This window comes from Pseudomyrmex gracilis, unplaced genomic scaffold, assembly GCF_002006095.1.
Source record: "Pseudomyrmex gracilis isolate BER0280 unplaced genomic scaffold, ASM200609v1 scaffold_177, whole genome shotgun sequence".
In the NCBI taxonomy this organism is placed as follows: domain Eukaryota; kingdom Metazoa; phylum Arthropoda; class Insecta; order Hymenoptera; family Formicidae; genus Pseudomyrmex; species Pseudomyrmex gracilis.
Genome location: NW_018020761.1, coordinates 79,434 through 92,929, shown reverse-complemented (window position 1 = coordinate 92,929; position 13,496 = coordinate 79,434). Strand labels below are relative to the sequence as shown.

The window sequence follows — 13,496 nt, the reverse complement described above, 5'->3', positions numbered from 1 at the left end:
TATTTATACAAGCAATAAGAGCGAAATGTAATAAACATTTCCAGCATTAACCCGACACGATTCTTTCTTTAACTAATTTTATTGCATTGTACAAGAAAATCGACTTAGAAAATTTCTATTTCCTATAAAAATCTTTTTCCTCGTAACAAGTTACTTCCACGAATTTGCCTTGTGCTTTGGCAAGAAGTGGAATCCATCAGGTACTTTTCCAAGTAACATTTCACTGAAATAGAGAAAACAATAATTAGAGTTCAACATATTGCGCAGTGTGGAAATTAATAAATCGCCTTAAGCGTCGTCTTACGATAATTTCACCCAATCAGCGCAGTTAGAACTGGCCATTAATGTCTCCATGTCATCGCGACCTCTGTAGAACGGTGGTCTTTCATTGATTCTTTGCGGTGGTCTCTCCAAAATTCCAACTGGAATATATCTGCAACATGTTTCGACGTTTAAATGAGAGCTTAAAATATAACACAAACAGAACATATAAATTTTTTCAAAGCATGTTTTTACCTATGAAGGAAAGAGATCCACTCCAACATGAATCTTCTCGTAGTTTCGACACCGCGAGTATCGGATCCCCAGTGCTCGAGTCCGTAATTCGTGTACTTCCTGAGTATGTCGAATCTCTCCGAGCTCGATATATCGATCAACTTTTTTTCTTTGATTTCAGTGAAGATCCACGGTTTGATCAAAGCTCCGCGACCAATTGTGATACTTTGTACCGTGCTATATATTTGCTTCACTCGCTGATAGTCGTCAAAAGAGAGAATATCGCCGTTTCCAAATACAGGTACGGGCTGCGCTGCCACCGCGCATTTTTCTATATATTCCCAATCAGCTAGCTTCGTGTATCTTTGCTCACGGGATCTGCCATGAACCTGAAAACATTACTATTGATTATTAGCAAACCTTAAAAGATAACAAGCTAATTTCTTAAAAAAGATTGTTTTTTTTTTTTTTAGATTTTTCTAACTCTGTATACTACAGAGAAAGAATTCAAATAAGAGTCTGAGACGTGTTTAATATTAGAATATGTTGAAGAAAATTCGCTCTGCTCTTGAAAAATGATTTTGCAGATTTTTCAAAATTGATATTTCAAGACCGTGATACACGATAAGCAACATAAGGAACGTAAAGTCAACGGACTTACTCACAGTAATCATGGACACACCCCAGTCGCGAAACTTCGGCATTAAATTATGCGCGATTGGTTTGTCTAGGTAGACCCCCGTTCTAGTTTTTACTGATAAGGGTATGTCCAACACTTGACTAACTGACTTTACCACAGTCTCGAGTACGTTCAAGCGATTGAGCATACCGCTGCCGCCTCCTTGTCTATATATCAGGTCGATTGGACAACCGAGGTTCAGATCGATGTAATCCACATCGATTTCACGATTGAGCAGTTGAGCACAACGTGTCAGCACTCCGGGATTATTCCCGCAGAGCTGCACGCCGAAGATGTCCTCGCTCTCATGTCTTTTTACTAATGCCCACTCCTCTTGCGCACCCTTGAGTATTTTCGGCGCCAATGCCATCTCGCCGCAAGTAATGTCGGCGCCGTATTCCTTGCAGATTCTTCGAAACGGCAAATTGCCAACTGTCGTCAATGGGCTCAACAGTATTTTGTCTTTCCAGTCGATCTTTTTCTTTTCCGACTGTCGCAATCTGATCAAATCGCTGTCGTCTACGGGACCGATTTTCGGTTCTTCTGATTCATGCGAAACATCACAGTCAGTAGCGTTTATTTCCTCCTCATTGCCGTTGCCAGAAATATCTTTCTCTACTTTCTCGCCATTGCTATTGTCGGAAATATTAGTAGATTCTGCGATCGTAGTGTCTGATTGCCCATTTTTAATTTTATTTTCTGGACTCTTCTTTTTCTTAGACGGATGATTTCCTTTGACGATTGCCTCTGCTTGAGAAAAATTGTACATGCGTTTGCGCAATTTGTTTTGCAGATCCTTGGACAAGTTATTTTTTATGGCTGGAGAGTGTTTTTTATATTCTTCGAATTTCTTCTTGTCGACAATATTAAAGCCGTCCTCAGTTATATGTTTAGAACCCATCCTGCAAGTGACACCTCTGGAACACTTGCCAGTTAAATTGTAAATACGGCAATCTGTACCTATGTCCTCTAGTCTGATCTTTAAATATTCTTTTCGATCGTGCAGAAATGTACACCGTTGATTCGAACATTTTCTCTCAGGCTCGTCTGCTGTTAGTTCTGCAATCCATGGACATAGACTTAACTCTTTGGAAGCCTTAAATGGAGGTGGCCTAGCTTTATTCTGGCCTCTGAGTTTTTCTTTCTTGTCGTCCAGTTTGAGTTTCTTAGCAGGTTGCTCATCTTGTACATCATCATCTGCATTCTCTGCATTTCCATCAACAGATATGTTCTGCTTATCAGTATCTGTCAAATATTGTTCCTTCAGATTCCTCACATGATCCTCAATAATAAATCTACAATAATAAATCTACAGTAATAAATCTACAATAATAAATCTAATAGTATTAAATATGATCTAATAATATCTGCTCAAATTATTTAATAATTTATTAAGCTGTTTTTTTACTTTAATATTATTAAGTATTAAATATATTTTACATTATAAAATAATAAGTATATCAATAGAAGTTCATAAATAAGTATATAAATAATAAATAATTTAATTATACAATAATAAATCAATAAAATGTTTTATATCAAAAAAGAGAGAAATATTATCTAAAAATGTAGTATAAAAAAATTGTATATCTTTTAGTTTTACACATATAAATTAATATTATCAGCTAAAAAATCTTTCTTTTGAAAATACATAAAAATTTAAAGAGAAATTAGATTTGTGAAAATCTTAACGCGCGTACATGATTCAGAGATAATTAGATTAAACAATTAAAATAAAAAGATGTAAACTTTAAAAAAATAAATGTAGTTCACAGGTAGTATGTTTAACAAGTGGTTTAACGCAGTATTTATTGTGCCTTTAGCCCACCTAAGTTTTTTGACCCTGACTAATTTGATCTTATAAAAGAACTTTGTTTTTCACTTTACACAAGAACATGTACACACTCTTCTCTATAATCACATACAGCTTTTTATTTTATTATTATTATCAATGTGTTCTTCAACTGTCGATTTTTACGAGAGCACACACACCGACACACTCTTTCCAAACTGGCACTTCTTCTCCATGTGTACAAGCGAATCTCATAGGTTAGAAAGCGGATAAACATTTGTACTTTTATGTCAGTATTAAAGTCAGTCTCACCTGAAATACTAATATAAATTTTACAATATATCTACGTACTCTTCCTTTATCAGACAAACGCCTTTCTGCTTATCTTCGTTGTAATCAAACGAACAGTCTTCGTAATTCTCAACGTAACCTGCCATTTCTTCGCACGTGCACAGCAAGGCTGTTTCAAAATTTATTGCCAGTACTGATACTGTATAATATACGTAACGTGAATTATAGATATTTAATATTGGCGGTAAATTTTCAAACACAGCTTATAAGTAGTCGGCTGTCAAGTACAAGAGATATATATATATATATATCTTTATATATTTGTATACCCCGAGCTACCTTTATTCTGTTCGTAAACAAATATAAGATTAATATAAGATTAAATATAAGACAAATATAAAATTATACATATAAGATTAAATATAAGACAAATATAAGATTACACATAAGATTAATAACGTGCGTTGTATACGTCGGTTCATGAAGTTTTCCTTTGCATTACAAAAACAGATCTTACATTAGGAAATAAATATATACATATATAAGAAAAAACCAAATTGCGTGTTTTGAAACTTTGCGCCAAATTTTAATCAGAACCACCTAGCGTACGCGCGTTACCACTTTTCATTGAACATGCTCGTCTGCTCGCCGGATCAGCTGATCAGAGAACAAGAAAGCCAGAACCAGTTTCACCAACTTCGCTCAACTTAATCGATTGATTATTCCGTTGGAAGTGACAAATCGCATTGATCGATCAGCCGAAATTGACCAACCACGATTGACGTTCAATCGATCGATGAATCAAAAGGAATTTGTGAAACTGGCATTTTTACTTTGTATGGTTGCAAGCTTTGCCGCATGTCTTGTATACAACTGAGAACTGTTTTGTTACATTTTTTTACATGCACAGAACTCAAGTTGCAGTTTAGATTTGATATTACTTTGCACTTTTTTCCCATACTCTAATGGAAAAGTAATTAAATGTGATTAAAAAGTGATTTAAATTAATTAAGAAAACCAATAAGGTGAGTATTAAACTTTGTATAAAACATTTATTATTTGGCTCTTGTTTTAATATTATTGTTAAATAATGACAGAAGAAGTGAAATAAATTATTGATATTTTACATCTAGATATTATGTTGACACACATAAAATTTGACAATCTTTTAAGTTCTTACAAGCAATGTGTAATAAATAATAACACAACCATAATTTCTCTGTGTACAAATGTTTTATTGTCTTATAAACAAATGTGTAAAATTTATATTTATGGAGATAGTGTATACAATGTGTGTGAGTTTATTTATTTCAGGATACACAAAGTTGCATGTTAAACTGTTTAAATGGAGAAGCGGAAAATGTTAGATAAAATCACAATAGATACTTCTTCAGATGACTCTGAAGATGATTTATATACAAATTTTGCTGGTCGCTTAAGAGGTAATAATATTAACAGATTTTCTTTTTGCTCAAGTAATGCTTTTGTTGTATATATTTCTCATATATGAGCTAAATCCGGATATGTATTCACAAGCCATAAGTGATCAAAGATTCTTGGTTTAAAAAATGGCAGAAAAATGGATCTAAAAATGGCAGAAAAATGCATCTAAAAATTGTTAAAAATAATGACATCAAATAAAATATGCAGCATTCATAAATTAATATATAAGAGTTGTTTGTAAGTTATCAGACAAAAAATGTAATAAGTAATAATTCTTATTTTCATAGCATTAAAAAAACAACGTTTAATAGAGGAAGTTCCCATTCAAGAAAGACTTTCTCCTAAGTATGTATTACTTCAAAATTAGGTGTATAGATGTATATATATCTTAATATCGTACTAATAATTATATTTACAGTTATAATTATGTTTTTTCTTTTCAGAATTGATGAGCAAATAAATACGGATAAGGAAATAAATAGCACAGAAACAAATAATGAAAACATAGATATTAATAAACTGTATGATAATAATGAAATACATGATAATAATGAAATACATGATAATAATGAAATAGAGTTATACGATAGCGAAGATGATATGCTCGAGTATGGTATTCAAACACGAAGCAGAACTAGGATGGTAAGAAATAGGCGAAATAAACGAAAGAAAAAAAATAACAATGCTGTCGTTAGGAGAGTTAGAGAAAGGGTAATTTTTTTAAATATTTTTTTATATTTTTTTATATATCATATATATTTGTGTGTTGAGTGTGTGTGTATATATAATCTCTTGGTTATGTTATATTTTATAATTTTATATTTATTTATGTATCAATATTTAATCAGCAAAATAACAAATGCAATCTTTACTATCGATGCTTCAGCATTCGCCTGCGAATGATGTACAGTACAATGGAACGGAAATCGTTCTGATTGATGATGCGGCCAACAAACCAATTCCTCAGTTTCCTCAAGATGTAATCGCATTATCAGATAATGATGATAATGAAGGTGATGATGGTGCTCTCAGTGAAGACGATAATTATGAGATATATATAAAAGTGCACTGGAGATCGAATAGACTGGATCGTTTAAAATTACGCAGAGTAATGCTCGTCACTTTATTTTAATACACGACGTATATTTAAAATAATAATTACTTCAATACATATTTACGTGAACTATAAGTTATTTAATAATAATCATATATGTTTGAATTGTTTTTATTACAGCATGATAGTTTTCAACAGATTTTTCAGCACTACGCCAATCTGGAAAACGTTTCTGAAAATGAAATCTTAATTATGAAAAACGATAAAAGTATTAATCGTACCGACACTCCTGCTTCGCTCAAACTTACCGTTGTAGACATACTCGGTTGGTATACGCAAGGCATCAATTTGCAAGAGCAACAATATAAAAAAACGGTGTGATGCAATAATATTTCTTCGTAATTGCAGACGGTGGTATAATAAATCCAGGCATGAACACGCTTACCGAAGATAAGATTACTAAAGATGACAATGTATGTAACATCAAGATACAAACATCAAGCAAGAAACAGTCGTTGACCATCTCACTTAGGAGGGATCAACAGTTTAAATTCTTATTCACGAAATGCGCTGAACAGCTCGGAATAAAGGAGAACACTTTGAAGTTTTACTTCGACGGAGAACAAATTAATTCTAACGATACTCCGGAATCGTTGGATATCGAGGGAGAAGCCTGCATTGATCTTCACATCTCTACATAACAAACCAAAATGATAATAATTAAGTTTTTTTTATACATCTTTGACACTGTTTGCTCATGTTCGTTTGTACATATATTGTCATTTTTCAATTAAATTATTTTTACTTGTGTAACTATTTGTAAAATTTCTGAAAATTGTATGTCTTACCTTTTTAGCAGTGTCTGCTTTTGACGATCAAAACTTCGTCTAAAGTAACTATGCAAAAGGTTAATACTTGTTTTAAAAAAATAAGGATCAATATAATGTACCTTGAATTTAGTCGCATAAGGTTTTTATAATTTGCCAAATGTATGATATGCCAATTTGTAATGTAACTTATGATGGAATAATCTCAGGAAAATAAATTTCAAGCATATAAAAAAAAATCACGAAATTATACAATAAAATGTTACAATATATACATGCGATGATTACACACAAATTTTATGTGTAACAATTTTGTTCCTCCCCGATCTGCACAGTCTTTAAATTACCTGTATTCGTATTACTCCGAGATTATTAATTTTTTCGTAAAGAACTAAAAAGAGTTTTCATACGTTTACAACAACAATGTGAATATATTTCTATATTGATACATCTCATTATTTTATACATACTGTACATAACATTCTTGATATGCTCTATAAGTATATAAACACATATATGTCACACATACTTATATACGTATAAAGCGTACTCTCGATAGCTAAATTTTTGTACGATTCTGCACAACAATATCGATTGCACTACAAATTTCGTCTCGTGATCGCTATATATATATGTGTTTTAATATAAAGCAGCCAAAAACATTAACTATTATCATTAAGATACATTTTTTATGCGTTTCAACATTCCTAACCAGCTCCGAGAGGAAGTACACTTTGTTTTTATTTATGAACACTGATTTCAACAGGAATTTTAACAGTCGACAGATGATATCAAATATATTTCAACATGTGAAATATTTTGTATAGATATACATTTTATGTTTGTATATATTATACATATGTGTTTGTGTGTGTGTAAATAGGCGTGTGATTTTATATATATATATTATTTATCATAGAATAGAGGAAACAGGTAAAATGACGGAATAGAGTATCTTTGAAGAGAATAATGTACAATATTCACGACTTTTTTCTTTCAATGATAAATATTGCATAACAATCCATCGGATACTTTCATCGAAAATATTAGGCGTGAGCCACAAAAAATATTGTCGGAATTGCTAATTGTATTCTACACGATACATTGATAACGCGATAGCAATCTGCCGTAAAGAGGGAATGTTTTGGAAAGTCAAATTCGGCTGAAAAAAAAAAAAAAGATAGCTTAATCGTTAAATTTGCGGTTCGGATTGCTTCCGAATAAAGCAGAACGAATCTCGGGTATCAATTGTTGCGCTATCAGCTCTAATCTAGTCTCCAAAGTATTGCTAATCTTTATGCGTCCTGTGAAACAACAAAATACACAAATTACTTCATATTATATATATATTATATGATTAAAACGGTAAGTAATATAGTATAATATGTATATAATTATGTTAGATACTGTTAGATTTTAAATAAGTTTATGTGTTAGATATCTTATATATTTACAAAATCAATAAAATTTCGTTATTATTATAAACGACATTTTTTGATAATAGTTACCTCTGGCTGCTAATAATTCCACACCTCCGCAACTTTCGCCAGGCAAGAAATTATCGGAGTCGATTTTCAGAGTAACATCCTTCTTAGTCTTCTGCTTGTATGTTTGTTGGACACCGCTCAGAATAGATTCTACAATAGCTAAGTCCACTTGACGAACACGAAGTGTAACGTTACTTTCTGTTAGCTGTAAAAACAATTATATATGTATATACACACATATATTATTAAAAAAACAAGATATCAAACGTTTTTCTTCTTTAGATAAATTACAAAGATTTATAACAGTAATAATAATTCTACACATATATATAATAATAGATAATTTTAAATAATAAAATAGAAACATTACTTGATAAAGTCCCTGAATGATTAACAAGTGAAGAATTTCTTTATATCGTCCTGTATCACGAGTTACTTCACCTAATCTCTTTCTAGCTTCATCAAGAACATTACGGACATGGTCCTCACGCACTTTTAAAGCTTTTAATCGAGCCTGATTAAGCATGTTGGAAGATTGTCTGTGAAATACAATAAATTATATAATATATATTTATATAATATTTTCAAAGCTGTTTTAACAAATTAATCAACAATTTTTTAGAAACAATAGATTAGTAAAACACGCAATATACATCCATGTCTTACATAACAGTATTATAATATTTTTTATCATACATATTAAGATATGTTTTTATACATACATCTTCTTTTGCAGTTCAACCTGTTTCTCTTTTTTCTCATAATATTCCATAATCTTTAGACGCTGCTGTTGTACCAGACGTCCTTTTTCAATATTAAATTCCTCTTCAGCTTTTGCATCTATTTCCTCTGCTTTTTCATTAGCCTCTTGCTCTATAAAAGCCATCATATGCTTGATCTGCAATATATAATTCTTTCTATAAAGATTTGTTATAATTTTCAACCTTTTTTGAATTGTTTCTCTGAGTTCCAATACCTTTAAATCTTTTATTTTCTGCGCTAACAAATATACGTAACATACAATTACATACAAATTCTGTCCATCTTTGTCTTCACTCAAAAATCTTTTTCCACATAAACATCTAACAATTTTCGAGTCAAAATACATACATATGTATAAAAATAAAAAACTTATTGACAAAAATATACTCAAACTCATTGTAGGCAAACTCTCTTGCTCTGTTCAGTTCACTTTATTCAAATTAAAAATTTCCAAGTTACAAAAATGAAATGTAATATTTATAATGCCAGAACAAATGTGAAACCAATTATTTGACGAAGTGACAGCAACGGAACATAATAATAAATAATCGTAAAGTTATTAATAGTGCAAGAATATGTGTGCGAACACTTGTTACAAGTGGTGTTGGAAAATTTTGGAAGAATACAGTAAAGTTTCTTTATCAACCTGCTTCTGAACGTCGGCGTCGCTGAGTGCCATGGTGTCTCCGTGTGTTTTTCCTCGATGAAATTTACGATGAGAAATTCGTCAAAAGATCTTCGAGGAGCTGTCAGGAACTGAGAGATCACGAGGTGCACCGACGAGAAGTCAAGTCAACGCCTACAGAACATCAATTCTCGCGTAACGTCGGTCATATGACACGCAATGTGACCAACGTTCCGAAACTCATCAGCAACTGTCAATCGTGACAGCGACATATCGCTCTCTCGATTTGAGAACGCGACGTTTCTACTCCGATATAGGGCGCACAATTTGAACAACATAAATTATATATAACAATTGTATATTATAAATACAAGTAAAATAATTATAATAAATATTTCTGACGATATTTTGTTATTATATAGTGTACAGAAGTTAGTTTCATGTGCATGACGACGTCAGTGTCACCAATCAGAATCGGTTTACCTTTGGTTATCTGAACCGGTCGATTATTTTATTTGGAATCGACCAATCGCATTACTCGTTTGGCAGAATCGACCAATTATAAGATCGACGCTTAACCGACCGATTAGCTTAACCGGCGTCGGTAAATCTCAAATTCTTTCGATTTCGATTCAACAGTTACAAATCTTTTTACATCACGATTATTCCGTTCTTGTATTTCGTTTTTTTATCAGAACGCAGAACGAACGAGTCAATTGTTCTCGCGCGACGTTTCGATCGATTAAATTAATTTAATGTAAATTCAATTTTATCGACAGTGCGTTCTCTGAGAAATGATGATGATGACGATCTGGTTTATCGAAGTTGCTGAAGTTCGCGCTTTGTCGTCCCAAAAGATCACGTGGTCATTCCAGTACTGACAACAGAAAGAACACGTCGAGTTTTACGATCTCTCACGAAAGCTCTGAAGTTTTTATACGTATACTTGCCGCAAATTGGAATACATCAGTTCGCAATCATGGCGGATCCGTTGAGTCTGCTGCGGCAGTACAACGTCAATAAAAAAGAGATAATCGAACGCGAGAATCAGATTATATTCGGCGAGTTTTCCTGGCCGAAGAATGTGAAAACCAATTATCTAACTTACGGGTGAGTGCTCGTCCGACTTGCTTGATGAAAAAAATTGGTTGTTTTCGCTCAACGACAATCTGCTTCCATCTTTAAAGAGAAAAAATCAAGGAAAATGTGCGAGAAAAAAAATGACGAGAGACGAGGAGATAAACAATATGCAAAATTGAATGAAATAATAAATGTTCGTTGCGATAATTGGCGTCGAAACGACGATGAGACAAATGAGAAGACGGAGCGCTGGAAAAAAATTTTCTTAGAAATATGTTTCATTAAGATTTATGCGTTTTTTTTTTTTGCAATGTGTTTCTTTTGCAAAGTGGCAAAGTGTTTTCTCAAGTTATTAAAGTGTGTGAAAGAATGAATCTGAAAACGAAATGTGTTTCTTTTTTTGCTTCTTTTTTTAATTTCTTGTAATTTTTGAAACCAGTTCTCAAATTTATTTTCTGAAAACGGTGTCTCTCATTCAAGACAGTCTTTTAAATCGTTTTTCTTTTATTTGAATATCTGTTTAAACTAATTCAAAGTGTGTTTCTAAAATTAAAATACGATAATAGTGTTTCTTTTTTGTGTGTATGTCTCTGTCTTCTTATTTGTATTAAAAAATTAGAACCAATCTGTGTATCATACTTGAATGTATTTTAATATTTCTTAATAGGCAAAAGGTAATGTGTGCTCAAACATATAAGTCTATGCGAAGGTTTTAAATTGCGTATTTTGTGTAAAAAGAGATATGAAGGTTTGATAATAACATAACTTTTATTTTCTCTCTGAAAACATGTCTCTTTCTGTTTCTTTTATCTTAGATCGGGAAAGGAAGGTACACCTAAGGAATATTACACACTCGAGTGCCTCCTCTTCTTGCTCAAACATGTTCAGCTCACACATCCGGTATATGTGCGACAAGCGGCGGCGGAGAACATTCCCGTGGTACGCCGGCCTGACAGAAAAGACTTGCTGGCTTATCTCAATGGCGAAACTGCCACGTCAGCCGCCATAGACAAGTCTGCACCATTGGAAATCCCAACGCAAGTAAAACGCGCGGCCGAGGATGGCCTGGACAGCGGTTCGTCGAAAAAACCTCGCTTTGAAGAGACCCACGTGCAGAAGGTGAAAGAGCAACTGGCGGCACGTCTGGACGCACCTAAGGAAGCTTCTGTTACCGTCGACAACATCAAGTCGCTCTCGGAAGCGATGTCGGTGGAAAAAATCGCCGCTATCAAAGCAAAACGTCTGGCGAAAAAACGCACCACCATCAAGGAGAACGACGATATCGGGATGGGCTCTGATCTGCGCGTGATTCTCGACATGGATGTAGACGACACGAAGGACATAGTGTCGCGTGAGCGTCAATGGCGAACGCGCGCCACTATCTTGCAAAGTAGCGGCAAAATCTTCGCCAAGAACATATTCGCGATCTTGCAGAGTATCAAAGCGCGCGAAGAAGGTCGGCAGAAAGGTCCTGCCGCGCCTACTCCTATGGTGACGCCACGATCGACGCCCATACGTCCATTACCGCAACCGGCAGTTTATAATCGTTACGATCAGGAACGTTTCATCCGACAACGGGAGGAAACCGAAGGCTTCAAGATTGATACCATGGGCACATATCACGGCATGACGCTAAAATCCGTGACCGAGGGAACAAATCCAGCTGTGAGAAAACCACCCGTCAATCCGTCCGCCGCGCCGACTTCCGGCCTGCTGCCGACTTCCGCCGCTAAGTTGACGCCTCAGCAAGCGGCACAAAACAAGCGACCCAGCCGGACGCCCATCATCATTATTCCCAGTGCCAACACATCTCTCATTACAATGTACAATGCAAAAGATATTCTACAAGATTTGAAGTACATCAGCAATGAGGAGAAACGGGCGCAGGGCTGCAAGCGAGAGAACGAAGTGCTTCTTCAACGTCGGAAGGAAGGCGGCCTAACTGTACCTTATCGGGTGGTCGATAATCCGCAGAAACTGACAAACGCCGATTGGGAGAGAGTCGTCGCCGTGTTCGTCATGGGACCAGCGTGGCAATTCAAAGGCTGGCCATTCGATGGCAACCCGGTGGAGATTTTTTCGAAAAGTACATTTTTTCTTTTTTTTTTTCAATCATTTCAGTCACTCTTTCAATTTTTCTTAACAACGAAAAATTTATTTACTTTATAAACTTTGTACTTTGCGATCTGATATATTTCGAATTTAAGATCGTTCTTTTTTTTTTTTTCTTTGCAGTTTGTGCGTTTCACTTAAAGTACGACGAGATGAGGTTGGATGCAAACGTGGCACGTTGGGCGGTCACGGTGATCGAGCTTAGCCGAACAAAGAGGCATTTAGACAGAGCGGCGTTAATGATATTCTGGGAACACTTGGATAAGTAAGCGTCTTGTCACTTTAATTGCTTTATCAGATTTATACACAACGTTTTGTATAATATAATTCTGTTTGTTTTTTCCTTCAATTGAGATTATATTCAATTATCTGCTTATTAATTTTAAAATTTAATTCTATTTCCTCTAATAAATCTCATTGTTTATATAATATTCTTGGTTTAATTACACAATTTATATATTACATATCAATGTTTCTAAGAATAAATTTCGTTTTTCTTTGCAGGCATATGATCAAGAACAAGCCGCATCTTCGTTTCTAAAGTTCTCACACAATACGAACTGACACGTATGTGTTCCAAGTGTGTAACTAATTTTCTAGATATTTTCATAAAAAAAAAAAATAAAAAAAAAAAAAAAACGAACGTGTGAGAGCGAGAGAAAATGAAAGAATGAGAGCGAGTTGTACATATGGTTTAAGGATAGCTATACACTATCTATGTATATATAATATGTATATGTATGTATCTGCAATTTCATTGTGCAAAAATGAATATTGTCAATACCAACAGAAAAAAAAAAAATCGCGTTGAGTTTAATCGACGCGCTTTTAAATTACGAAGAGGGACGT

The 13,496-nt window shown here is 33.9% G+C and overlaps 4 protein-coding genes across 5 annotated transcripts; 2 read left to right on the top strand and 2 right to left on the bottom strand.

Moving 5' to 3' along the window:
• Positions 1–35: 35 nt before the first annotated feature.
• LOC109857901 (tRNA-dihydrouridine(47) synthase [NAD(P)(+)]-like) lies at positions 36–3,423 on the bottom strand. The gene is made up of 5 exons (XM_020434676.1): positions 3,318–3,423; positions 1,161–2,469; positions 517–884; positions 305–433; positions 36–223 (listed from the first exon to the last, which is right to left on the bottom strand). The coding sequence occupies exons 1-5, from the start codon at positions 3,401–3,403 to the stop codon at positions 151–153; spliced, it is 1,965 nt and encodes a 654-aa protein (XP_020290265.1). The 5' UTR covers positions 3,404–3,423; the 3' UTR covers positions 36–150.
• Positions 3,424–3,900: 477 nt separating this feature from the next.
• LOC109857884 lies at positions 3,901–6,860 on the top strand. 2 transcript variants are annotated; one of them, XM_020434654.1, is made up of 7 exons: positions 3,901–4,282; positions 4,572–4,699; positions 4,988–5,045; positions 5,144–5,342; positions 5,587–5,808; positions 5,935–6,079; positions 6,163–6,860. In XM_020434654.1, the coding sequence occupies exons 2-7, from the start codon at positions 4,603–4,605 to the stop codon at positions 6,453–6,455; spliced, it is 1,014 nt and encodes a 337-aa protein (XP_020290243.1). In that variant the 5' UTR covers positions 3,901–4,282; positions 4,572–4,602; the 3' UTR covers positions 6,456–6,860. The 2 variants fall into 2 exon arrangements, with proteins under 2 accessions (XP_020290243.1, XP_020290242.1); XM_020434653.1 differs by having other exon boundaries at positions 5,144–5,411.
• Positions 6,861–7,553: 693 nt separating this feature from the next.
• Positions 7,554–9,669, bottom strand: LOC109857885 (V-type proton ATPase subunit E). Its single transcript, XM_020434655.1, has 5 exons — positions 9,477–9,669; positions 8,791–8,966; positions 8,439–8,607; positions 8,090–8,273; positions 7,554–7,885 (listed from the first exon to the last, which is right to left on the bottom strand). The coding sequence occupies exons 1-5, from the start codon at positions 9,507–9,509 to the stop codon at positions 7,767–7,769; spliced, it is 681 nt and encodes a 226-aa protein (XP_020290244.1). The 5' UTR covers positions 9,510–9,669; the 3' UTR covers positions 7,554–7,766.
• Positions 9,670–10,299: 630 nt separating this feature from the next.
• LOC109857886 (parafibromin) lies at positions 10,300–13,286 on the top strand. The gene is made up of 4 exons (XM_020434656.1): positions 10,300–10,565; positions 11,351–12,621; positions 12,771–12,912; positions 13,152–13,286. The coding sequence occupies exons 1-4, from the start codon at positions 10,435–10,437 to the stop codon at positions 13,186–13,188; spliced, it is 1,581 nt and encodes a 526-aa protein (XP_020290245.1). The 5' UTR covers positions 10,300–10,434; the 3' UTR covers positions 13,189–13,286.
• The last annotated feature ends 210 nt before the right edge of the window (positions 13,287–13,496 follow it).

Excerpts from the sequence above, each read along its gene's own strand:
- LOC109857884 (XM_020434653.1), top strand. The coding sequence starts at position 4,603 with ATGGAGAAGCGGAAAATGTTAGATAAAATCACAATAGATACTTCTTCA. Across the intron at positions 4,700-4,987 it reads TTTTGCTGGTCGCTTAAGAG|CATTAAAAAAACAACGTTTA; the intron begins GTAATAATATTA and ends TTATTTTCATAG. Across the intron at positions 5,046-5,143 it reads CAAGAAAGACTTTCTCCTAA|AATTGATGAGCAAATAAATA; the intron begins GTATGTATTACT and ends TTTTCTTTTCAG.
- LOC109857885 (XM_020434655.1), bottom strand. The coding sequence starts at position 9,509 with ATGGCACTCAGCGACGCCGACGTTCAGAAGCAG. Across the intron at positions 8,274-8,438 it reads TCATTCAGGGACTTTATCAA|CTAACAGAAAGTAACGTTAC; the intron begins GTAATGTTTCTA and ends TTGTTTTTACAG. Across the intron at positions 7,886-8,089 it reads GGAATTATTAGCAGCCAGAG|GACGCATAAAGATTAGCAAT; the intron begins GTAACTATTATC and ends GTTGTTTCACAG.
- LOC109857886 (XM_020434656.1), top strand. The coding sequence starts at position 10,435 with ATGGCGGATCCGTTGAGTCTGCTGCGGCAGTACAACGTCAATAAAAAA. Across the intron at positions 10,566-11,350 it reads ACCAATTATCTAACTTACGG|ATCGGGAAAGGAAGGTACAC; the intron begins GTGAGTGCTCGT and ends CTTTTATCTTAG. Across the intron at positions 12,622-12,770 it reads GGTGGAGATTTTTTCGAAAA|TTTGTGCGTTTCACTTAAAG; the intron begins GTACATTTTTTC and ends TTTTCTTTGCAG.
- LOC109857901 (XM_020434676.1), bottom strand. The coding sequence starts at position 3,403 with ATGGCAGGTTACGTTGAGAATTACGAAGACTGTTCGTTTGATTACAAC. Across the intron at positions 2,470-3,317 it reads GTTTGTCTGATAAAGGAAGA|ATTTATTATTGAGGATCATG; the intron begins GTACGTAGATAT and ends TTATTATTGTAG. Across the intron at positions 224-304 it reads GCTGATTGGGTGAAATTATC|TGAAATGTTACTTGGAAAAG; the intron begins GTAAGACGACGC and ends TCTCTATTTCAG.